Here is a 24,991-nt window from a genome sequence, read left to right as displayed (position 1 = left end):
CTGTGTTCTCCCACTGCACGCATCTCCCGTGGGTCTTTTACTTACCTGCCTTGGGTGGATTAGTGAAGCCCCAGCGATTCTACAGACCCTAGGCCTTGTCCTTTTGCAAGTCGACTTTCCTAAACCTCTTTTTGAGTATATGGTCTGGTACGCCCCTAGGGCCCCAGCCATATTTGCGCTTAACTTATTGTGAAACGTTGATTTTTGTGCATGTCCTTGACTTCTAATCTCATAAATAGATTAGTAGAGTGTGTCTAGAAATAAATACATATATATTTAATATATATACCTTTGTGGTGTCCTTTCATTTGGTAATTCAAGAGATTATAAGGTAAAACAAGCCACTTTACATTCCTCTGAGACTTAGCCTGAAGGCTGCTCTCCACAGCTACCACTAGGATAGCTATCTTTAAAAGGTTGTCTTTAACCTATCTACCATAAGAGTCGAATTGGACTGGTGCAAGGTGGCCACTATAACCAGTGACCAGCATATGCCAGGCCAACTTCTCACACCCCTCCACTATACGCCCCTTCAGTCTACTACATTCCACTCTACGCCCTTCTGTACCCCTCCACTCTGTGACCCTCCACTCCATGGTACTGTAAGACACTCCACCCTTCCACTCTACAACACTTTACTCCACATGCCTCCACTCTACACCCCGACCCTCCACTCTACGATATTCCATGCCACTCTATGATACTCCACACCACTGTATGCCACTACACTCTATGCTTCTCTACTCCACTGTTATCCACTCTATGCCACTCTGTGCCACGCTATGCCACTCAATGCCATTCTACTCTACTTCACTCTAGGACACTTTACTTCACTCTATGGCACTGCACTCTATGACACTCCACTGTATGACACTCTAGCCTACTCTATTACATTTTCTACCCCCTCCACTTCTACACTTCACTACACCACACTCTATGCCCCTCCACTCTACTACCCTCCACTCCCCGGCACTCTATAACGCTCCACTGCACTTTACGTCACTCCACTCTGTGCCACTCTACTCTACGTCACTCTACAACACTCCACAACACACTATGATACTCCATGACACTCACCTCGATGCCACTCAATGCCTCTCTACTCTAACACACTCAATGTCACTCTATGCCAATAACAATACAATGCAACAATTTGATATAGCGCACTAATCACCCCATTCTTCTCTACTCTGCTCCACTCTAATCTACTCTACTCTACTCTACAACACTGCACTCTACTCTATGACACTCCACTTTACTTTTCAACACTCCTCTCCATCCTATGCTACCCCACAACTGTCCTCTCCACTCTACGCCACTCCTTGATACTCTAAGCCATTCCACTCTACCAGACTCTACTCCATTCTACACCACTCTTCTCCACTCCACTCCACGCCACTCTCTTCTACACCTTTGAATTTGAGCCTTGCTGACTAGCAGCCACGCTGCAAAGCCAATAGCTCTTGCATGGGCAAGACCTGCTGGCTTTGCCAATGCTTGTGTAGGTCTGGTGTTAGCCAATACTTTTTGATTTTGCTAAGATTATATGTATAATATTTAAAGGAGCTTTCAGACACCCCTTTTCATCCATTGGTCTGGTGCTGTGCCATTCATATTCCACTTCCGCCCACTACAGCATACAGCACGGGGCAGTGGGTCAGACCACTTCAGGCACTGGTTAATGACACTTTGAGTGGCTGCATTTCGCTCTCCCACAATGAGCACAACCACACACAAGCTAGTTGCCTTCAGTGCCAGTGGTTTTGTTTTTACTTTATAAATACCTTATGGTTGCCCTTGTGTTTAGAGTCTGATGTGATAGCATGAAGATTTTGGTGTGATCACAGGGCACATTCCATCTTTGTCAGTTTATGTCTCCTGCCTAAGCTGCTGTAAATTCCTTTTGGAACATCCTTTGTTTATCTGAGGACTGCTATTTCACTAATCTGAAGAAGTTTGGCAAAAAGCCTTTTGACAGGTAACAGTCATGCAACAGAGGCTCACACAAACTCTGAATGTAAGCTCATGAGTGTGCTCTATCTGTGTAAAGATAACTCGGTTTTCCTTTCTTTTTTCCCTTGCTGCCATCTTTCTCTCTTGCCTTTCTTATCTCTTGTCTGCCTATTTTCCTTCCTTCTCTCTCTTCCTGTTTCCCTCAAGAGCAAAAAGCTGGCAGCCAAAGCCAGAACAATTAGCTTTTTAGGTGTGTGTTAGCCCAGTCATTTTAATTTTACTATAAATATGTGTGTAACAGTTACCTTATGGGAATTTTATCCAGACGCCATTTATTAGTCTGTGGTTGTGCCATTACCGTGTATTCACCCACTCCAGCATCCCTCAACAGGCAGGGTATCTGCCCCTTTCAGCCATTGGCTGACTTCGCTGTCAGTCAAGACATGCCACCCTTCGACAAGGAGCACAATAACGTTTTGCAAAAACCACGACAAGACTAAGCAAGAATTGGCGAAAGGTCGGCAGTCACTGCCAGGCCTATTGACTTTACCAGTGTATGTTGGCTGGTTGTGAGTGAACTTTAGAGCCCGTCCCTCAATGACGGTGATACGCACCTGTGTGCACTTCCCTTCGAGGGGCGCACCCGCCCCCTTCCTGCTGCTGCCCTTCACTCACCTCGAGGGAGAGAACCGCATCTCTCCACAGACAGCCCAGCGCCTGGACGCCACTGCCGAGCTGTGTGGAGCTAAGACGTGGTACGTCACAGAAAGTTTCAAAGTAAGATTTACACTCCGAGCGGGAGTAGCCTATTTAAAACTCCGGCTCTGCAGTAACTTTACACCGCTGTTCTGCTGCTGCCGGTTAGCTGAGTGGGTTCATGTGCTCTGTACGTCAGCAGTAGCCACTCTGAGGGCCGAAAAGCCAACATTTCCATATTTATTGTATTATAGCGTTTATATAGCGCTTCACACCCCTACGAAGCGTCTTTCTGGATGACTGCTCTCCGCAAGGCGCACACGACTGCACACAGGCCTGGTGCGGTGCACAAGTGTCCCTTGTGCTGCCTGTTGCATGCATATGTCTGCTGCAGAGTGTCAAACAGTCAGGGCCTTGCACGGTGAACCGGTCCTGCTCAGCTCCACCGGATCCCCAGACCTGTGGTTAGCCTGCTCTGGAGTAACCTCCAGCGCTGCGCCGTCCCCTGGTCAGGGTGCAGCGGTGCAAGGATCAGGGGCCCTCCGCAGTGAGGGGACGGGCAGCAGCCTTAGAGTGCCCCCATGAGGTGGGTCACCAGTACCTTCTCACGGGTGCATTAGGAGCACTCCAGCTGCACCCTGAGCTCGCAGGACATGTCTTCAAGCGCCAACGACAGAAAAGCGCCCCTCTCAGCGCTAGGCGTCCCTGGAGAGCAGATCCATGGCAGACCATCTGCGAAAACCTGAAACACATGCTTTTCAGGAATTAAATGGATCCCTTCTGTATTCGCGTTGTGTCCCTATTAGAATGGTGTGAAGGCTTTGCGCTCGGAAATCCTCCGGTGTTACTGCAGGCTCTAGAAAATGGCATTATTATACTTGACCTAGAGCTTAAAAAATGCGAGAATAGTCTACATCAAAGAGCCGCCGTGATGCCAATAGGGATGACTGGCACAACACAGATGCCCACGAATCATTCTGCAAGGCACATCGTATACGCAGCTTGCTGCAGCATCAAAGCCTGGGCCCCACACCTTGCTGCTGCACCACAGTTTGCTGCTGCGCCTGCTGCCCCTCTGGGAAAGCTGGTTCTGTGGCCACCTCTATTTTTGACCCCCTCCCTCCCCCAACTGGACAACTCATAACACAGACCACCCCGGCATGACCCCGCCTCTAGCACACTAGAGGCCACGAAATTAAATTAAAACTGACAGCCAATCACAACTATAATGTAGTGCCTATCGCTCGCGCCTTCTCCTGCATCACACTTCTAAGCGCTGCGCCCCAAGACAAGCTGAGAGCCCCTCTGCGCTCTCTCACGTGAGACACCAAAATGACTCCCACTCAGTGTTTTAAATGGAAAAAGATAAGTGCAGGTACTCACCAAAAGGAGCAGTGGGCGGAGTTTAGGGCGGACACAAGGGCGGTGCTAAGGGGGAACAAGGGGCGGGGTTAGCTTTTTTACCATGCCAAGGTTGTATGCACGAAATCTGCATGCATTGTTTGATTGTGGGATGTATCTGTCCATTAGTTATCTCACACATAACTATATAGATATGGCACTTACTAATAAGTGTTTCTTACTATCCAAAGAAACTTTTCTTTTTTGTGGCAACTTTAAAATAAGAAAGTATTCTAAATATATGCCGTCTTGTTTGCAGTCAGGTCCTTGCTGCAGGTTCATAACTCACTAAGCTATAATACAGGGATGTTAACTTTTGACCTGCAGGTAACACAAGGCTCTATGCAACAAAAACAGTAATCAACTAAGCGATCTACATAAAACAGCTAATCTGTGATTTACAAGTTGCATGCTGTGCTTTTCAGCAGACACATTGATCCTCTATGCAATATTATGGTGAGTTGAACCTTTGATTAGAATGTACACAGATCTTTCAAGCAAGTGCATTACCTCCAGAGTTATCCACTTTATTGTTACTTATGATGCCCCAAGCTCACTTACTTATGCTCTCTGGTTCTCATGATTGGTGAAGGCGTAACTGCAAAAAGCGAGGAATTCATCAGGCAGTCTTTTCTTTCACGCCACTAGTGAGTGTTTCTGTCAAACCTGGAAACCAGAGTTGCTTTCGAAGAGACATAGTTTGTATAGCTTCAGTGAGCAGCATATTCTCTCTCTCTTCCACTGGATGAGAAATGCGGACACACAGACAATAGTGATATTGCTGTTGGTGGCTCAGCCCTTCAACATTCCGTTTTATGTGGTTGAAAGAGAATAAACACGCTGCAGATGTGATATCAGAAAGAATAAAGTATCTACTGGGCTGATCTGGCTTCACTATGTGTAATAAAAATACACACCATTATCCCACTTGTGTTAATTCAGCTAATAATTGATATTATATGCCTTATATACTTCCTATAATAAATGTCAAATGCATTCTTGCATTTGCAATTATCGATGAAATAAATATTAAAAAGAACTTTAAATAGTGGTCATCCGCTGCTCATGTGCTATTTCTTTATTTTTATTTTTTTACAATATGACGCTGTGAATGTTGGCCATGTCAAATCACTTTTTTAACCTTCCCCCACCCTCCTCCATCTTGTTTCTTCTCCCCTCCACCTCTCCCCATCCTGTTTCTTCTACCCCCTTCCACTGCCATTCCTTCCATGTTTCTTCTGGCCGCTTCATAAAGCTACTTTTTAACTGTCCCATTACAAGACCTATTGGCTTTGCCAATGCTTGTCTTACTACTTTCTCCCAATTCAGGTTATTTGTGTTTTTTGCCAACTCAATAACCCCTTTATCTTAGCTGTTAAACCGTTGCACACACCAATTTCCTTCAGGGTGGTGGGCAGATTTACCCACTCCTGCTCATGTACTGTTAGTAGGTTTCAGCTTTAAATTGCCTCCACTGTCTCTTACTATGACTTTCAGTAAACCTTCCTTTCTGAATACAGCATCCACAAAGTTCACCTCAGCATTTACTTCGATTTTGTAATCTGTACATAAAAGTAGTACTTTTTAAACAGAACCACTGCGCTTGCAAACTGTTTGAAATTAAGTTTGTAATGTGAAGCTTTCCAAAGAAATGAGGACAGTTTATGTATCAAACCTCAAGGTCTGAATAGTAATGAGGCCATTGCATAACGGATTTTTCGATAATCTAATTAAAACGTATTCATTTTATCAACCGCCTAAGGATGATATGCTGCTTCAGATTGCCTTAAATCGAACCGGTGGCCTACAGCCCACTGAGCCATCTGTCTAGTACAAGAGTCTCGCCTGGAACATTTGCAAACCTGAGTTAGGGCCAGAGCTGACAACGTCTGCACTGGGGAACTGGGTGCCAATCTCCACATTTTTCATTGGACTTAGTCTGTCCAAGGTCGATAAAATAGGAATCTGTGAGTTTGGTAACAAGATTCCTTCTTATTTAAACATGCAAGAAGGCAATTTAGATGCGTGGGGACTGTAATACGTTCTTTTGTTATGTCCTGACCAGTGCCTCCCACCTCCACCCATTAGATTTTACAGCCCCCTCTCAGCCCCACTGTGAAAGATCAATAGATAAGCGAATGACTCGGCAGACACACCCCTGCCCTGATGACTTCCATAGCAGCTTACGCTGTATCCTGGTGACAAGAGCTCCTGTGATTGATTCCTTGCAGTGCTTCATAAAGGTGCTGCCTTGGTATCAGTTCATGAGGGATGAAAGGAGCGCTGCCTTGGTTAAAGTCAGGTCCTCATCAGTACCGGTACTCTCTTCATTCTAGAAAAAGTGCCGATACTCAAGGGGAGAGAATGAAAAAGTGCCGGTACTCGGTACCGGTGAGTACCGGCCCATTTAAAGCACTGCTCTCACTTGTGATAACTACTAAATGCAGCGCTGCCAACAACGCACTCTGTCATGGTGTAGTGCCCATGCGATGGAGTGCAGTAATGTGCATCCATCTGGCAGCACCGCCAGCGGGCCGGAATGCAGTCATGTGCAGGCAGCACAAGGGACACTTGTGCACCACCAGCGGGCCAGAGTGCAATCATGTGCATGCATCAGGCAGCGCAAGGACACTTGTGAACCACCAGCGGGCCAGAGTGCAGTCATGTTCATTAATCAGGCAGCACAAGGGACACTTGTGCTGCAAAATACGGAAACATCTGCGATGAAAGGAGAATGGGCAACCCAAATGGTGACCCCAGACACACTCACCCCACATGTGCAGCATAGGGGAGCCTGTGTCTGGGTTCACTCGCCTCCTCCCGCCTCAGGTTTCAATAATGAAGTGTTGTACTGAGAAAGCGTTGAGGCACTAGAAACACCTGGACATGTTTCCAGTATCGGATGAGATTTTATTCTTCAAGGAAGATGACCCACAAACTCTTGTGATCCTATGAAATGGAACCCACTTGTTTTAGGCATGTTTTTATCATCATTTTTATGTAGTTCCTCCCTGGGCCCCTGCAATTACAATATTGCATGCCCCCAGGACTTGGCCCACCCGGAGGCTAAATAATTACCTGCGCTTCGTTTTTTCTGGCCGAAATTCGCGCTGGGTGCGCGAATCTCGCCAATTTAAAAAAATGCTTTTTTGTGTCCTGGGGGTCCTTCTGGGACCCCCTGAGCAGGTCTGGGGGGTCAGGGTGTTTCTACCCTACCCCCTTTTCTTGTTTTTTACCCTCTTTTTCACTGTTTTCTTGTGACTCGGTTCTACCGAGTCACAAGATGGCTGCCAACACTTCCTGGTTTGGAATGCTGACAGCCAATTAGAATGTAGCTCGTAATCGGAAGGGTGCACGGATTCACCGCGGCCATAGATATCAAAACTTTTTTATTTTTGGATATTCTCAGCAACTACTGAACGGATTTACACCATTTAAAAAAAAAAAAAGGGCGCTTTCTGAACCAAGCACTATCTTTTTGCCAGATTTGGTGTAATTCCGTTCAGCAGATCGAGCTGGAGCCGTGTCTAAACTAAAGTTCCCTATGGGAAATGCATTTTTTTTAACCGCTATTTTTGGATATTCTCAGCAACTGCTGAACGGATTTACACCATTTTCAAACAAGCATTGGCATAGCCAATAGGTCTCGCCTTTGGGACCTTATAAGTGTTTAGCCATGCAACAGTTGCATAACTAAATACTTATAAGATCCCAAAAGCGAGACCTATTGGCTATGCCAAGCGGCCGCAAAAGTGAAAGTGATCGCTATCAAATATCAAAGCGGCCGTGCAGCCGCAAAAGTGAAAGTAATTGCGGTAAAAGCAGCACGCGCGCCCGCGCACATGCACTGTAGCTCTAGGCTGGCCTGGTAGCACTTTTCGGAGCCCCCTCAATAAGTCTCGCCAGACCAGCGCATGCGCTGGGTCAGGCGAGACCTAAAAAAGGGCGCTTTCTGAACCAAGCACTACCTTTTTGCCAAATGTGGTGTAATTCCGTTCAGCAGTTCGAGCTGGAGCCGTGTCTAAACTAAAGTTTCCTATGGGAAATGCATTTTTTTTTAACCGCTATGTTTTGATTTTCTCAGCAACTACTGAACGGATTTACACCATTTAAAGAAAGGCTGCTTTCTGAACCAAGCACTACCTTTTTGCCAAATTTGGTGTAATTCCGTTCAGCAGTTCGGGCTGTAGTCGTGTCTAAAGTTTCCTATGAGAAATAACATGGAGAAAACACGTTTTGGGGCCCCCTTTTTTCTCGGCCCCCGCTTGCCGAATCACCCAGAAACTTTCAAGATAGGAGCGCCCCACGAGTTTTGAAAATTTTGCGAAGATTCGTCAACCGGCGCCAAAGTTATTGGGAAAAAAAAAACGAGTTTCCTATGGAAACTAGGTCCTAACTATAACTATCTACTGGCGACCGTCAGTAGATAATATGTGTGTGTGTGTATATATATATATATATATCTCTATCCACACACGTCAACCGCCAAGGAATCGCTGCCGCCGCTCTCAACAGTACGGGTGCAGCAGCTCGCGGAGACGGTTCCGTGATGATACTTTCAAACACCAATGTCGCAAAACATATGAAGCTGCGCACTCGGGCTTGATACGATGAATTCCGTTTATTCCAGCCGGCTCCAGGAATCAAGAAGCTAACACACGCGTTCCGGCCACATGGCCTTCGTTTTTTCAGGGAATATTATGTATGTAAGGATTGTGTCATCCTAAATATTTAAAATGTATTGGAGTAAGTTACACCCTAAAATCAAACAAAATTGCTGGGAATTTTAAGGCAAGTCTCCTGAAGGTCCCACCATTCTACAAGTGATGGAGTGAATCTTATTTATGGCATGCTTGTGAATGACCTTCTGCCATATTTTACACGTCTGTCTGCCTGGCACATATGTTTGATTCTTCTAATGATCTGCATACACTGCAGTTCCAGTGAAGGGATAGAAATCTCCAACAGGTATGCAGAGTTGTTTTACTTAGGATAGCAATTTGTTTGCTAAGGTGACATTGGATCATCAAAATAAAACTTTATTCAAATCTTGTTTTGATCCATAAAAGTACATACAATTAAAACATTGCTATCAAATATGACTGTTAAAACTTATGTACAAATCACTCACATTGTTGTCCCATTTATTCGTTTTAGTTTTACGTCAGGGCCATTCTTCAATCAGCTTAATAAACTAGATGGTCTAGATATGCAAGAGATTTTTTTGTTATGTACACCCCTACTAATTTAACCAGCAACAGCACAACAGGCAAAATCATTTTCAAAGTGTACAGATAAATTTCATGGCTTCTTTATAAAGAAAAAATTCTTTACAATAAAAATTGGCGGTAATTTTATTGTCTAATGTCTTGATACAATTTACAAAACAGCATACAGTGCATAGTGGGCTAATTTTCTTTCCAATAACATGGGCATTTATGAATGATTTTCAGCCAATCTCTCGAGTGCCTAAATGAAAGACAACCACACCAGGTATATATATAAAATATATGTATTTATTACTAAACACACCCTCCTAGACTCTTTATGAGACTAGAGGTCGAAACACATAAGTTACACTTCAAATATGACGGTAAAATAGCACAAATACACGTCAGGCCTTGGGGACGAGCCAAACCATATACTGAAATAGTGGTATAAGACCGCCACTTAACTAGACACAATGCCTAGAGCCTGTAGAATCGCTGGGACCCCAAGGAACCACCCAAGGTAGTGACACAGGGGACCCACGGGGGCCGTGTGTAGTGTGATGACACAGCCGCAAGCTCACGTTAGCTTCTATGGGGAAAGTTGCGGTTAGATTTTTAATGATTAGGGACACTTAGAATTGAGTCAGGACCAAACCCTTTGGGACTTAGGAAGTTCTAGTGTCGACACCCACAGGAGCACCGGAGTACTTGTGTTACCTCACCTAGGGAAGCCGGGTGCATAGGTTTCAAATGGTGTCGGGTCGCGTCGTCTATTTCAATGGGAGCTGGCGAAGAATTGCTGCTGCTGGGAAGATGCCAAGTGTTCGAAGAGCTCCAAGCCTTTATCGTAGATGAGAAGAACCTGAAAGCAGAGGGGACAGAGTCTGGGTCACTAGCCTGTGACCAGTAAGGCGATAGGCAGATGCCCACCGATGTTGGGTGATTTCAGGTGAAGAAGGTAAAGCTTGACTCTTCAGCCACGAGGACCAGGAGACATCGAGGACAACCAGGAGCTGGATTCGAGCTGTCCCACAAAGAATGTCGAGTGCTGCAGCGTCGGTGCCCGGATTGGACACAACAAGCCTTAGCAACAGCAACCCATGCAGAAAGAGAAGAAATGCTTTGGTGCAGACCAGCAAGGTCTGGGAGACTCCCCACTTGGTTGAGAGTCAGGGCACATCTGGAGCAACCAGGGAAGCCCCACAAATGCAAAGTTACCCCCTCAGGGACCCACCAGTCGACGGACCAGGGATCGCAAAGGGACGTCAAGACAAAACACAAAATGGCCACCCATGTGTCACTTGGGGAGACTAGGCCGACAATCTGTGGTGGATTCTGTGCTTTAGATGGGGGCTACAAGTAAGCCCAAGCACGACTTCAAGAGATGTCGAGAAGTCCATGCACTTTCAAAAATGCACGGTGACCAGGAGTTCCAGTTCCACGCTACTCACTAGGGCTGTGGATCTCAGCTTTGCTGGGGACTCAGGTCGGCCTCTGAGATGTCTGGAAATCCTCTTCCTGGACTGCAAGTACTTTAGATGCAGGCGGGAACTTCAGAAATGCAGACCAGCAAATTGCTTCATTGGTGCCTGCCAAGCAGGGGAGTCACTCCTTGACCCCAAGGGAGATTTCTTCAGTCCTCTAGTCTTGAGTAGAGCGTCAAAGTTCCAGGATTCAGCTTCAGAGTTTTGTCCAGGGATATCTAAAGTTTTGGTTACAGAGGTTTCTTACTTATACCTAAAGAAGGGGTTGGACTAGCTCTGGGGACCCACCTATGGGAGGGTTTGGAAAGAGAGGTGGCTACACCCATTTCCTTTGTCCAGTTTCACCCCAGAGCAGGGGCTGGAAGCCCCTGAACCGGTTTGAGCTGGACTATGCACAGGGACACCAAATGTGCCCCCAGTGCAGGACTTCAAAGCACTCAGAGAGTGCTCCCACCCAGCCCCAATACACATCAGCCTGTCTGGGAGGTGGTTACACCTCCCTGTGACAGGAAACCTATTGTCCAGGCCTCCCCTGCCGGAATTTCGGTCAGCAGTAGGAGACAAAACTTGTGTCTGTGGTTGCAGCATCCGTTTTGTGATGCCAGGGCTCTATTAAGTTTCTACCGGGTATACCAGTGCTGCCATGTCTCTCCCTCTAGAAGGATGGGATCATACTCCCACACCAGTTACTGTTGTGGGGGTATGATTCCAAGGTGTTTGACACCAAACACGACATGTTTCCGTGCAGCCAGTCCAAAGTTAGCATTTACCGTTTGCTTATAATGCACTTAAGAGTATATGGTCAGGCTGCACCACTGACAACCCCAGAGAAGAGATTCCGAAGGCTGCAGAGGGGCTCAACTCATGCCTGGACACCCTCTCACATATAACCAAGCACCCTGCATTCAGGATTGATAAGGCCCGCCATAGGGGTGACTGATAGTTTTGTATGTGCAGTGATAGGTGAGGTATAGTGAACCTATATCTCAGTAAGGGGTGCATGCACCACCTTAACCAGGCTGCAGTAGCAGACCTGTGGTGTCATTTTGGGTGGCTTTCCAGGGGTGGCATAATACATGCTTCAGCCCCTGGTAGGCCTCTGGGGTACCTATGCCCTGGGTACATAGTATACCATATACTAGGGACTCACAAGGGTACCTCAGGATCCAATCTGTGGGGTACCTAAAGTACATGCAATCAATTTGAGATGAAGCAGCTCGGCTGGGGCCCTGAATAGCAGGGTCCCAGCCAGACTAAAGTTGAAAAACAGTGAAACACCAGGAAAAAGTGGGGGTAAACATGTGAAGCAGATCCTACTCTCCTACACTGAGTGTTTGTAATTTTGACCAAATAATTTAGTAGGCCAGCCGACTCAGTGTAGGCCATATATCTTGGCATGCTTGTTTTTTCCTCATCCCTCCTAGCGCTTTCCTGGGTTCGTTTCTCCATATACAATATTTTAATTACTCTTTTGCCAAATTGCAAAATGTCTGTGGTGGGTTTTACCGATAAACCTTTATCAATACTCTTAAGCAATTTGTCCAAGTATGCTAGCCATAGGATTTTTTTTTAGTGTGTTCCAAAGTTAAGCAATCCCTGATTATATCTCTTGTGAGCTGGTGTCCCTCTTTGGACCAGATGTTGTGCCAAGCACACTAAGCTCTTACTTGAATTAGGTCGGCCACATATGGTGCAAGAGATATGGAAAGGTAGATCTTGGTATGGCCAGCATAGAGCAGAAAAAATAATTTTCACAAGATTGTAATATATTAAGGTTGGCATTAGCCCACGCCATAAAGCCATAGGTTGCTACTGAAAGGCTTTTACGGCCATCTATTTTAAGCATGTCATGGAGAGGTTTGCTACCTATTTTGTTACAAAATCTAACAATCACCTGTATTATTCTAATAAATTTAAGTCTGAACTGTTCTAAATGAGGAGCCCAATTACAATAAGAAGAAAATAAAATACCAAGGTAGGAGAAAGTTTGGACTTCTGTTAACTTATAGTCCCATACAAAATGATGCTTTTTTCTGAGCCCTACCTCGGCCACAGACCATCATGAACGTTTTGGTGAGGTTTAGTATTAAGCAGTGCTTAATTTGAGCCGGTGCTTTCCTGTGCTAAGCACCGGCACTTAATTGGTTTCCGGTGCTTGGCATCAGCACCTAATTGTCAACACCATACACAGAACAGTCTACCACATGGCGGTGCTGCTCATCTAATTTAGAGATGAGCAGAACAACGGTTATTTAGGAATAGAATATACATTATATTTGCTAATTACCTGCTTCCCCAGCCATTCCTTTAGCTTTATGGACCTGAAATAATCTGAACTGTCGCATTTACATGCAAGAGAAATAGTTAGTTGTTTTGGCAGCAATGACAAGGGCGATGGGTAGTGCAAGCTGCAGTGGCCTCCTGGTCAGAGCCCTGGCACTTAATATTTTACAAATTAAGCACTGGTATTAAGTCTCATTGGATCACACTTTTGCCACCTTGGTGGGATAGCTGGCATGTTGTCACATTGTTAAAAATGTATATTAGAAAACCCCCTTTTTTTACTGACTATATATTTAGAAATTTAATTAATTTTATAATTGACTAAAATATTTTCTGTCATATTCAGATGTTGAAGGCTGGGATAATATGTAAAAGAAAACCCTATGGTGAACATTCAGTCCACATACTACACGTAACAAAGGCTATAATTCTTTCACAATATAACAGAAGATCTTGACAAAAACGAGATCCCACAGCCGACTAATGTTGAGCACATCAATACTAAAGTCCCATAAATCAAAAAGTCCTGTGCCAAACGTCTCCAAGACCTGCTGCAGAAAGGTCCTACTGGGAAACCCAGGAATAAACTTTTGAAGAAGAGTGGAGGCGCACCAGGAATGAAGTCAGTTCTTCATCAGTGCTTTCCCTTCACACTGCGGGTATGGTCTACTGTGACCGTAGCGTCAATCGTAACGCTATATTGAGTAATCGTTGCTGAACCTACACGTACACATTTTTGTGCACTAAACCTTTACAACTTTATGCCCTGATGCAGTTCCATTAACTGGAACGAAACGCGTTGGCTGTTGTCCTGTGTATATCTACCATTATATGAAGATGAATAAAGGATTTTCTTGAAATATGATGGCTTCTTTGGATATGTGACTTCATTCCTGGTGCCGCCTCCACTCTTCTTCAAAAATATAACAGAAGCGACATCCACCACGTTTGTGATGGAATATCACATCCAGCAAACTCAAAACGAGGCACTAAGGAGGCGGGGGGGGGGGGGGTATTTAGCTTTTGGATAAAAATGTGAACTTGGGCAGACTGTCTGAGGTACCTACAGACAGTCTGATGTATGCAAAGCCATTGCTATAAGTTTCAGGAGGAGGAGCCAGCAAGGAGCTCCATCTGCAGCATACAACCGTCCACACAAATCTAAATAGGGCAGACAGACTTTCATTTTGGTGGACAAAATACTCTGCCACATTTATGGAGGAGTGCCCTGTTCATCAAACTTTAAATAACACCCTTAATATTCATTAGAAAGTAATTAACAATGTATAAAATGTTTGCAATTTGATATTTATTTGCACAATCCGTTTTGTTTAATTTAGAAGACAATCTTGTGTGTCTTCATAAAAATCCTGCGCACACTCGGGGGCCTATTTACTAGGGGTGGGCGGAATTTGCGAAAGTGAGTTTCGCAAATTATCGCGAAAATGTTAAAAATCTCCGCAAACACGCGAAGATTTTTTTCCTGCCCGTTCGCGGTATTTTCTGAGTGGACACGGCTCGCCAACTTACCCATGCGGTTGCTCGCGGGCGCGGCCATCTTGTTTTCACTCTTCTCGCGGTGCATGATCGCGAGAAGAAAGACGTGATCGCGCGACCAATGACATTACTGCGGGCGCGAACTGTCGCGAGACAGCGCAAATGGCTACCAACAATCTAACATCTCGTGGAGAACGCAACCGGATCGGGAAAACTTGTCGGCGAACGCGGGGATTCAGGTAAGGCGCGCACGAGAATGTACTATTTTACAGCGCGAGCAAGAAACAAATTATCGCTAAGCTGCGGAATGCGGAAATTTTGACATTTTTGCGCTCTCCGCGGAACCCGAAAATGTCAAATTATCGCAATTTCGGCGGGCGGAACGGAAATTTAGCCCAGGCCTACTATTTACAAGCATCTTGCGCTGTCCGGGCGTAACTTTTCCTGTGGGAAAAAGTGACTTATCGGAAGTGCAAGGAGCTTGTAAATAAGCCCCATAATATTTTATTTAATTAACCTTTATATGTGTTATATCCTAGTCTTCTTTTTGGGAACAAAGAGGTACTAATTAAAACAGACAAACCTAAACGATAAATATGGCTATCAGACATACTTTGGATTCCCCCGGCCCACCCGCTATTCAGGGAAGCATCTCCCTGCCATCATTAGGCACATGGACACACCGTCCCGCCAACAATTGCCTTTGACGCGGGCCAATACCGCACCATAATTACGCATATGATGGGAGGCTTCTAATTCACCCTAACAAAACAGAAAAAACAGACTGCGCTGGCGCAATCATTTTACAAGAAAACATTAGAAGACAAATGCGCCCGTGCACAACCAACCAGTAAACATTTCAAGTGGCACAGCCACCCGTGATGATGCATATTTTACTTGAAAGATCAGCAGTTTTTCATATCGCCCACATAAACAATTAAGAGTTTATGGATGGGCCCACGCTCCACAGACTAGGGCCTGAGAATCACTTTCCAACTATCGTAAATTCTAGGAGGAGGGAGTTGACGAGCAGGCAATTTTGCCTTATCTTACCAATTTTATGCTTCAGAAGCTTTTCAGAATAAGACACAGCAGCATAATTAGAAATGTAGATAAACTGCAAATTACCAATTGATTTTAAAGAAGAGACAAGTTCTGAGTCACACTGACAAAAAAGTACTTGAAATCCTTTTATTGAAATATTTTCTTTTTGAAACACGAAGCCTCTGCATTGCATAAGAAACATTTTCTTAATATATATTAGTGCATTCATGCTAATCCCTGGTGCACAATCATAGCTCATCTCTAAAATAGTATGTAGCAGAGTGGTTGTTTACGGTCCCAGCTACAGACTGAAATAAACTGAAGCAAGACAATTCGTAGCCAAAATGGGAAGAAAATTGTAAGGTGTGTTAAAATTATACAATTAAATGAGTGTTGTCATCGGGCGTTTTCCAAATGCCTAAGGCAATAGGTCAAAAAGGCATCATGCCAGGTAAAATCTCTGCTCTCGTTGCAGTGTCTGGTTTAGCTTGGAATTCTGCATTGTTAAAGTAGCTTTGTGGTGACCTTCTTTAAGATGTTCTCACAATGTCAGTTAATATTGGCAAAGTGCTTAGTAATGTAATTTAACGAATAATTATGACTTGTGCGTAATTACAGTACTGTAGGCCCATTATGAAATTAACTCTGGGTGTGATAGAAGGAGAATGAATGGTAATTAAATCACTAGTGTTGTGATGGAACATGGATCTTCCCTACATTAACATTAAAATATATTTATTGTCCATTATTGGTATATAGAAATAACAGTTTGCCAATAAAACGTTTTGCCAATTTTATTGATTCAGAGGTGTTCATGTGTAACATGAAGATTAAAGATGAAGGGGCATATTATCAAGCACAGCGTTAAAATTATCGCCTCTTTAGCGGCAGAAAACTGCAGCTAAAGCGGCGATAATGGGCTTGATAATATGCCGCAGAGAATTCCAATAGAAGCCCATGTTCACACCGGAACATGGGCTTCTATGGGAATTCTCCAGGGCGTATTTTCAAGCCCATTATCACTACTTTAGCTGCAGTTTTCTGCCGCTAAAGCGGCGATAATTTTAATGCCGTTTCTTGATGATATGCCCCGTAATTCTGTGGGAAAAGGGGAGAGTAGTTTGTATTCTTTAACAACTGATGGCTATTGGTGTTTCCAAAACTAGATGCACAATTATATTAGCCAACCAAAATACCTGGAAGGTAACCCGGTATTGAATGTGTGTTGGGCTTGGCCCTTTTTGCAGGGTCATCCCTAAACGTTTTGCCTTCCCACTCCTCTTTTCTCAACCCATTTGTGTTGGCTTTTAGGACTCTGTGCACCTATCCACTGCTAACCAATGATAACATGCTGGTATTCTCTCCTTAAACATGGTAGGATTGGCTTACACCCAATTGGCCTATTTATTTGTAAGTCCCACGTAAAGTGGCACTACATAAGTCCAGGACTTGCAAACTAAATATTACCAGTGGGCTTGCAGCACTGATTGTGCCACTCACTTAAGTAGATTTTTAAACATGTCTCAGGCCTGCCATTGCAGCTTTTGTGTGCAGTTTTAAGCTGCCATTTTCCACCTGGCAAAATAAGCCTTTTGCCAGACCCAAACCTTCCTTTTTAGGTCTCGACTAGCGTGGCAGCGCATGCGCTGCTCTCTTTGCGAGGCATGTAGTATATACTATAGTGGGGAAGATTCGCATAAGTTCCGCCCACTCTCCGCCCATTGTTTTGTTTGGCTTACAGCCTAAATGGTGCCTCCTGATTTGATTTGCACTTGTTAGTCCCTCCGTCTGCCGGCCATGGCGTAATTTGTATGCATCCAAAGCTATTGGCCCCTTTACTCAAACTGTATTTTGTGTCCTGTGTCCCCCCTGCACCCTCCCGCAGTTCCTAACTTTTCGACTCACTCTCACCCACCCCACTCCCGTTCGTGCTTTCATAAACGCACGCACTTACATTTCTAATGCAATACGACTTGCGTAAATGCGAGTTGTATTGCATTGCAAATGCTTGTTTTAAGTAGTGCCAGTCCTTTACAGGCACACCCCAGGAAGCCGTAGTGTACCGGAACTGACATTCATGGGGTGCACCGGAAAAGAATACTCGCTTCCTCCGTTAGTGTTTTTTTTAACCTGCGCTTTCTGCTTCAAGGCAACTGTGTATGCTTTTCTTTGTATGCGGCCCTGTTTCTCTTCAGCTCTAATTTGCTTTGTTCAGTGTTTTCTACTTAAGCACAACAACATGCTTTGCTTACATTAAGGGCACTGTACGCGCTTTCACTTTAAAGCAGTACATATTGCCGCACAAATGTATGCAGTAAACATGCATCCGATTCTACATTTTTCAGCTGGAATACACCGCATTATCACTCATGCATAGGTGCGAAGCTCGAAATGTGGGTGAAATACTGCACCCAGTAAATACCTCACTGTTGGACTTGGCCCTTTTTGCAGGGTCATCCCTAAACTTTTTGCCTTTCTCCTGTATTTTTTCTGACCTGTTGGCTGTTTTATGACTCTGGGCACCTTACCACTGCTGATCAGCGCTAAGGTGCATATGCTCTCCCTATTATAAAATGTATACATTGATTGGTTTCCATGTTTGGCTTATTTGGTTTACTATCAGCCCCTAGTAAAGTGCACCAGGAGTGCCAGGGCTTGTAAATGCAAATGCTGCTGGTGGGCTTGCAGCACTGGTTGTGCCACCCACAGAAGCGGCCTAGTAAAATGTGTCTAAGGTCTGCCATTGCAGAACCTGCGTGCAGTCTGGTACTGTCATGCTGACTGCGCAAGTGCACCTACTTGCCAGTCCCTAAACCTTCCCTTAACTACATACTAGTCACCCCTATGGTAGGCCCAAGGGCAGGTTGCATTGTAGGCATAAGGTAGGACATGCCCTGATGTGTGTGGCATGCCCTAATAGTGAATTACAGTCATTTTCGTTTTCACTATTGAAGGCTACCTGCTCTCCATAGGCCAGAATAGGCTGCTGAAATTATTACACGCTATAATCCCAGCGGACTCAGAGAGCATGGTAGAAAGTCAAGTTTAGTATGCCTGAACTCAGAATAATAAAATACTTCATTTAGTAAAGTTTATTTTAATATCCTGTGTTTGTAAATACTACTTTTAGAAAGTTAGTATTTACTTGCTTAGCCATTTCAGTCCGCCTCTGCTTTGTGTGTGTGCTGCCTAGTTTCAGTGAGGGACAGGGCTGGGGAATTCCAGGAGACAGGCTGGCTGCCAGGTGGTGGGTAGAGAGATTACACCAGGATGGGTGGGAGGAGTACACCTTGACTCTGAATAGACCTGTGCTCTGCCACCACAATGCTGGCTCCGCCCCCTGTGGAGCGGCTGATGTCTCTGCCCTGTGCACTGAAAGGAAAGAGCAGAGTCACCACAACAAAGTGCTCCAAAACCGGACTGAGCCAGGCACAGGCCCCCTGGCGACAAAGAACAAAAGAAACTGTGAATACAAGAAGGAGCCCTGCTTAAGAAATCCGATCCTGTTTGCGCCAAGAAGAAACTCTGCCTGAAGAGAAGGACCTGGGAAAGCTGCATGGAGGAGTACTGTCTCTAAGCCTGAGAAACTGGCCTGTGGTGGGTGCCTTGCTGCAAGAAGGAGAGGAAAAGACTGAGAAAGACTTTTGAATCAACTCGTGCTGTGTGAACAATCTCCAAGGGCTTGCTTGTGAACTTGTCCCCTGAACTGCGCCCCAGGAACAGTGGGCGCTACCCCCCCCCCCAAGAGGAAAAGGAAGCTGCTGCTGGTGAATTGCCCTCCTGACTCCAGAGAACCTATGTGTCCCCATCTCTCCGAGCACCGCGACCTCCACCCGACTGTGCTGCTGTGAGCACCGTGACGGCCTGCCCTGCCTGGCCTGAGCAACGTGAACTGCTGCCCCCTCGAGCCGTAGCTCGCAACGTGAAGAAAGACTGTCTGACTCTGAGCACCGAGGCTCTGTGGCCCCCGAGCTGTAGAGCCCACCGCAAGGACTGACGCCCACCGGTTCGCCATCGCTGGACGACGTGGCAGCGCTGCGCGCTAAATTCAACCCCGAGCCGCCCCTCCTTCCTCGCACCTCGAGGTGTGCTGTGAAAATCCTGAGGCGCCCCACGAAGCATCGCCGTCCTCTGACCAAGCGAGACTGCAACGCGACGCGGGACGCCCCTCCGAAGACTGCTGAGGCCACCGCGAACTCCCCGTTAAAGAAAAAGGTACTGTGCGCCCCTGTACAACACGTACTTCCAACTGTACGGCGCGTACTCCCACTGTGCGGCCCGGACTGGCTTCCCCGTATGCTGATCCCAGCGAGAAGCGTGAGTGATTGCAGGGGAAGCGGCCCTGAAGGTACAGAGTGTACAGACATCTGTACGGCGCGTACTTTCACCTGGTCGGCCCGGACTGGCTTTCTCGTACGCTGATCCCAGCAGGAAGCGTGAGGAATCGCAGGGGAAGCGGCCTTGGGTGTACGACGCGTACCTTCGTCGGTATGGTCCGTACAGCGTACGCCGATTCACGCGGGAAGCGTGAGCAAAGACAGGAAGCGTTCTGAAGAGTGTACGGCCCGTACGAAGAGTGGTACGACGCGTACCAACACCCGTACGAAGGGCGTTCCGATGCGAACAGGCCCCAAGAAGGTGAATATTGGCCCCAAAGTGTGCCTGGTGAAGAACTGTGGCCCTATTGAACATTGAACTCAAGTAACTGGAACAAGATTGAATTGAAGAGTGTATTTTGAAGCCTGCTTGAAGAGTCTTTTATATAAAGAGCTTATTTTTGATAATACAGTCTTGTGTCTCTGTGTGGTGGGTTGGTGGTTGTTGTGGGACACCCTAAATGCTTAACCTCATCCCCTCTGGAATCTAGCCTGACTGCTTGCGCCACGTTACCTAGAGGGTGAGCAGGGGTTATTTTTCACGAATAATCCTTTGCCCTGACTTAGAGGAAATGGTCCCTGCTTGTCGCAAGTGCATACCTGCGCCAACCAGAGACCCCGGATTCTAACACTCACCCATCACAATTATTTCTAGTGCAGTGCAGTATCACCTTCCAAACTAACCCTCCGCTCTGAGCACATAAAAGGCGGCTCCCTTTAATGGTGCTGAGTGTGGTGCTGAGTGACAGCCACTCTACCGCGTTTAATGTGTCCTTCATAAAACACAAGGACGGGCTTCTATTCCTTTGTAATCATATAAATGTATTGAGTTTTTTGAGGCATCTAACACAATATTTTTAGTGTGCTGAGATATGTCTGATATAAAAGTCATCTTGCTGAAGAAAAGCAGTCTCGGTGTTTAATTTATCTACCTGTCACGAGCAGTACAGTCCACATCCAGGCTAATGAACAGCAATGCAAGACCAGGGGGCCGATTCCAATCATGGAAAAGGGCTGTACGAATAGTCGTACGGAGCGTTTTCTCCGTACGACTCGTACCAGGTAAACCCATTCTACAACCTAGGAAGTACGATTCGTACAGAAAGCCTTTTTCTGTACGAATCGTACAAAAGACCATACAGCAAAAAAATACCCACGATTCCTATCCGGAAATGCTTGTACGCGACGTCCGCACGTATTTCAGCAGCGTTTTCCGGCCCAGCAAGTACGATTCGTACCGACGTCACTACGTACCTCGCTGTGACTACGGGAGCGAAAAACTGCAGGGAAAGCAGAACCCAACGCCACGGAGCCCCGGTACGCGACGTACAGCCATGAACCCCATTGTACGTGTCATCCCGGTCCTCTTGGCCTACGACCTGGTGCACCCCACCCGACGGACACGCCGCAGAAGGTGAGAACAACATGCGTGGGTACGGTGCGTACCACACGTACCCCTATGGCGCCATGACAACAGTGGTAGGGACCGTACCCACGCATGAATACGTGGGCACGGTGCGCACCCCTACGGCCCCATGAGTCCTCAGGTACGGACGGTACCCATGCATGAATGTGTGGGTATGGTGCGTAATTTTATGGAGTCCGGAATGAGTGGAGGAAAGAATATTTTGTCAAATACCTCCAGTACCCATTAAATCATATGGTATAACCCCATCCAGTGTGCTACCAATATTTAAAATTTCAAAGACAACAGAAAGGATGGAAACAAGAACGTGTAAAGTCAGTCCCCAGGTTAATTAAACAACTTTACTCACTCTACACACACCCTCATTATCAGAAAAGGTAGATGAAAAAATGTGTAAAGGAAGAGAAAGTATCTCACGTGCGCACCACCAGAGGAGCTACTGGTTGGTTCTCACCAGCTTGCCCACGTATATTTCTACATTGATAGCTTTCTCATAAGAAAAAAGTGAAGTGTCCAGTGCAAAAAAAGACAAACAAACAACAAAAGGAATGTGGATTGTGAAAACAGGAACACAAAATGTATCAACAAAGACAAAGAAGGGGTTAGACTCACAAATATACTTTTTATTTTTGTTAGGAGTCTATCCCACTGTTTAAAAACACAGCATGTTGAATACCTTGTTAATGACGGCCAACATGTTTCATTGCCAATTAATTTATGGCAAATCCATCAGGGCAATAGAGGTCAAAGATCACCTCCCTGGACACTCAACAATAAAAAGGACTGACGAACACAGAGACAACATACAGCTTAGTTAGTTCAACGTGATGTCCACAATAAAAACTCCTATGTATATTCACAATTAATCGCGGAAAAATTCCATGACTATGAACTCGGGTATATTACCTAGTTGGAGCCTTGGACCCACATACAAGCTCGCAAGCAGTCACAGGGGCGTATAACCGGTTTGCTTTTGCCTCCCTGTTCAAAAAAGCACAACCGTTGCTAGTGCCTGCATCTGTGAAAAGAGTATAATAATGATGGGGATTGATCCCCAGTATCCACACCGTCACCATTCATCTTAGAAAACGATGATATTCCAACTGTTCTACACCAGCAAATACAGACAAGATCGCGCAAATGTAAGTTACACAGATCAGCGCACCTGTAGCTATTATGATTAACCACTCGTCTCACACAATCACTCCTGGTTCTCCTCATGTATGGGCTCTTGGGGCCCTGGAGTGGTTTTACGACACCCCCCAGTCCTTTGTCATGCAATGTGTGGAGTTGGCCCTGACTTGTAACTATTTCCGCTATAAAGATGACTTTTATTTACAAACTTCGGGGACATCTATGGGCGCTACCTTTGCGCCGAGCCTGGCCTGCATCTATGTCATTCAATCAAACAAGAGGAGCTAAAGAGGGGAAACGTGCCAGAACGCTCTCCAATCAACAATAGTTTCAACACAAAAAGTACTGGAACACAGTAGCAAATATTTATTTTTGTTCTGGAATGGGTGGGGGGAGTGTGCTTTATCACAAACCACCAGCGCTCATTATATTATATAGTATCACCCCATCCAGTATGCTACAAAATTAAAAATTGTGTAAGTCAGTAAAGAAAGAATAAAAGACGTGTGAAGTCAGTCCACAGATTGATAAGCTCTACACAAACCCTCAGTCATGAAGAGGTGAAAAAATGTGTAAAGAGAGAGAGAGTACCTCACGTGCGCACCACCAGAGGAGCTACTGGTTGGTTCTCACCAGCTTGCCCACGTCTATTTCATCATTGGTAACTCTCTCTCAAGAAAAGTGTGCTTGTCCAGTGAGAAAAACACATAACACAAGACGGTGTAGTGTGAAAACAAAGAAACACACAAACTGTGCGAACAAGGACAGTAAAAAAAGGGGGGTTTTAGACTCTCAAATATTTGTTTATTCTGGTTAGGAGTCTATCCCACTGTTTAAAAACACAGCATGTTGCATACCTTGGTAATGACGGCCAACATGTTTCATTGCCAGTTAATTTGTGGCAAATTCATCAGGGCAAGAAGGGGTCAAGGATCACCTTCTCTGGACACACACCTTTAAAACGGACTGACAAACACAAAAAGACAACATACAGCTTGATTAGTTCAACGGGAGATATTTTCACAGTGCATCCCAGAGATGGTTAGGATTATGAGCTCAGATCCATTACCTAGTTGGAGCTATGGGCCCACATACCAGCCACCAACCAGTCGCAGGGGCGTTCTAACCTCTTTACTTTCGCCTTCCTGCTCTGCAAAGCACGACCGTTGTTAGTGCCTGCGTCTGTGAAAAAAGTATATCGATCCTATATACCTAACAGGGCACGGTCCCTGATATACTGTCATTTATTGCTCCTAAGGCTCTCATGTATGCTTCACCCAACGGGTTGTAAGCTCTACTCGACCACGCACACTGGCGGTGATTCACCCATTTATATCCTGTGCCTGCAGGGGACCCAACTCGTCACTGGATATTCCTATGCCCCCGAACTAGCTTAAAAGCATCCCTCCAACTCGTGCCATGCTTGCAATAGGCTCAGGTTCTACATACCGAAACATCCACGCATCGCTCGAAATGCGGGCAGCATTCTCTCAGCGTCTCGTACACCCCCAGCTTACCCTGTAACTTTACACCCAGGCGGTAACTCAGCACTGGAACGAGTTACAGCCCGCCTGTGTCTGTTTTCAAAACGTCTCTAGCCCCATCTCGCGAGACTCCAAGGTTCTCAGTCTCGTATCTAGGTGGTCTTAGGAAATGCAGCGGCCATCTTAGAACTGTGTCAGGTCCCATTTACAATTAGTGTAGACCCTGTTGAAAAGATAATTCCCAGACACAGGAGGGTCATTGAGGGTACGCATTTTGACCTTCCAGCTCACCCGCATTAATCGGGCTGAAAACTCATTTGCTAAGGATATATTCCTTATGAATACCAATATCTACCATAGAATGAGAAAACGGGCAGCCATCTTAACAGTATGTTGGGTCCAAAAGAATGTAGTCAGCTCAAGTTTCTTTCAATCAAGTATCCTCCAGACTGCAAAACACAGCTCACTCACGGGTTTAAGGACGCGATCGGGGACACCATAATAGATTACAAAAGGCGGCCTCAACAATCAAAAATGACTTATCCTCAGTGCCCAGAGGAGACCACATAGGGGAAATCATAGTCCCCAGATTAATCGCATCGGATCATAAGGCTAGACCTTTTATGTGTAGGCTACACTTGATATGCCACACATAGAAAGTCAGGGATTGGCACAGGTAGTAGGGTCATATTTGCATGATGTTATACTAGAATTACAAATGACCACCTATCTGCTCACTTTGTTCCACTCAATTTGGTCATTAAGACCGATAGTATCCCCCTTCTCTGAGTAGATCCAGCAAGCTTCCTTCACAGCCAATCTTTTGTCTATTTCGCCAATGTCGCCAAAAACTTTCTCCAAAATGACCCATTTTAAAGATTTGAAGTGATGTTGCTGGTCTCGATAATGTTGTACCAAGCGTGTAGTAAGCTTGCCGGCCCTGATCGTGCTCAGATGTTCCTGTATGCGTACCTTGACCTTTCTAGATGTTAAACCAATATAG

General features: G+C 45.6%; 1 protein-coding gene across 1 annotated transcript in view; it reads left to right on the top strand.

Annotated features, from left to right (window-relative positions):
* The first annotated feature begins 2,550 nt into the window (after positions 1–2,550).
* LOC146832816 (uncharacterized) overlaps positions 2,551–24,991 on the top strand; it is a 171,213-nt gene continuing 148,772 nt past the window's right edge. Inside the window, exon 1 of the mRNA XM_085600228.1 lies at positions 2,551–2,708. Within this exon, the coding sequence (XP_085456354.1) occupies positions 2,551–2,708 (158 nt within the window). The remainder of the gene's footprint in view (positions 2,709–24,991) is intronic.

Source organism: Triturus cristatus, chromosome 4_2 (assembly GCF_964204655.1).
Source record: "Triturus cristatus chromosome 4_2, aTriCri1.1, whole genome shotgun sequence".
Taxonomy (NCBI): domain Eukaryota; kingdom Metazoa; phylum Chordata; class Amphibia; order Caudata; family Salamandridae; genus Triturus; species Triturus cristatus.
This window is presented reverse-complemented; position numbering and strand designations above follow the sequence as displayed.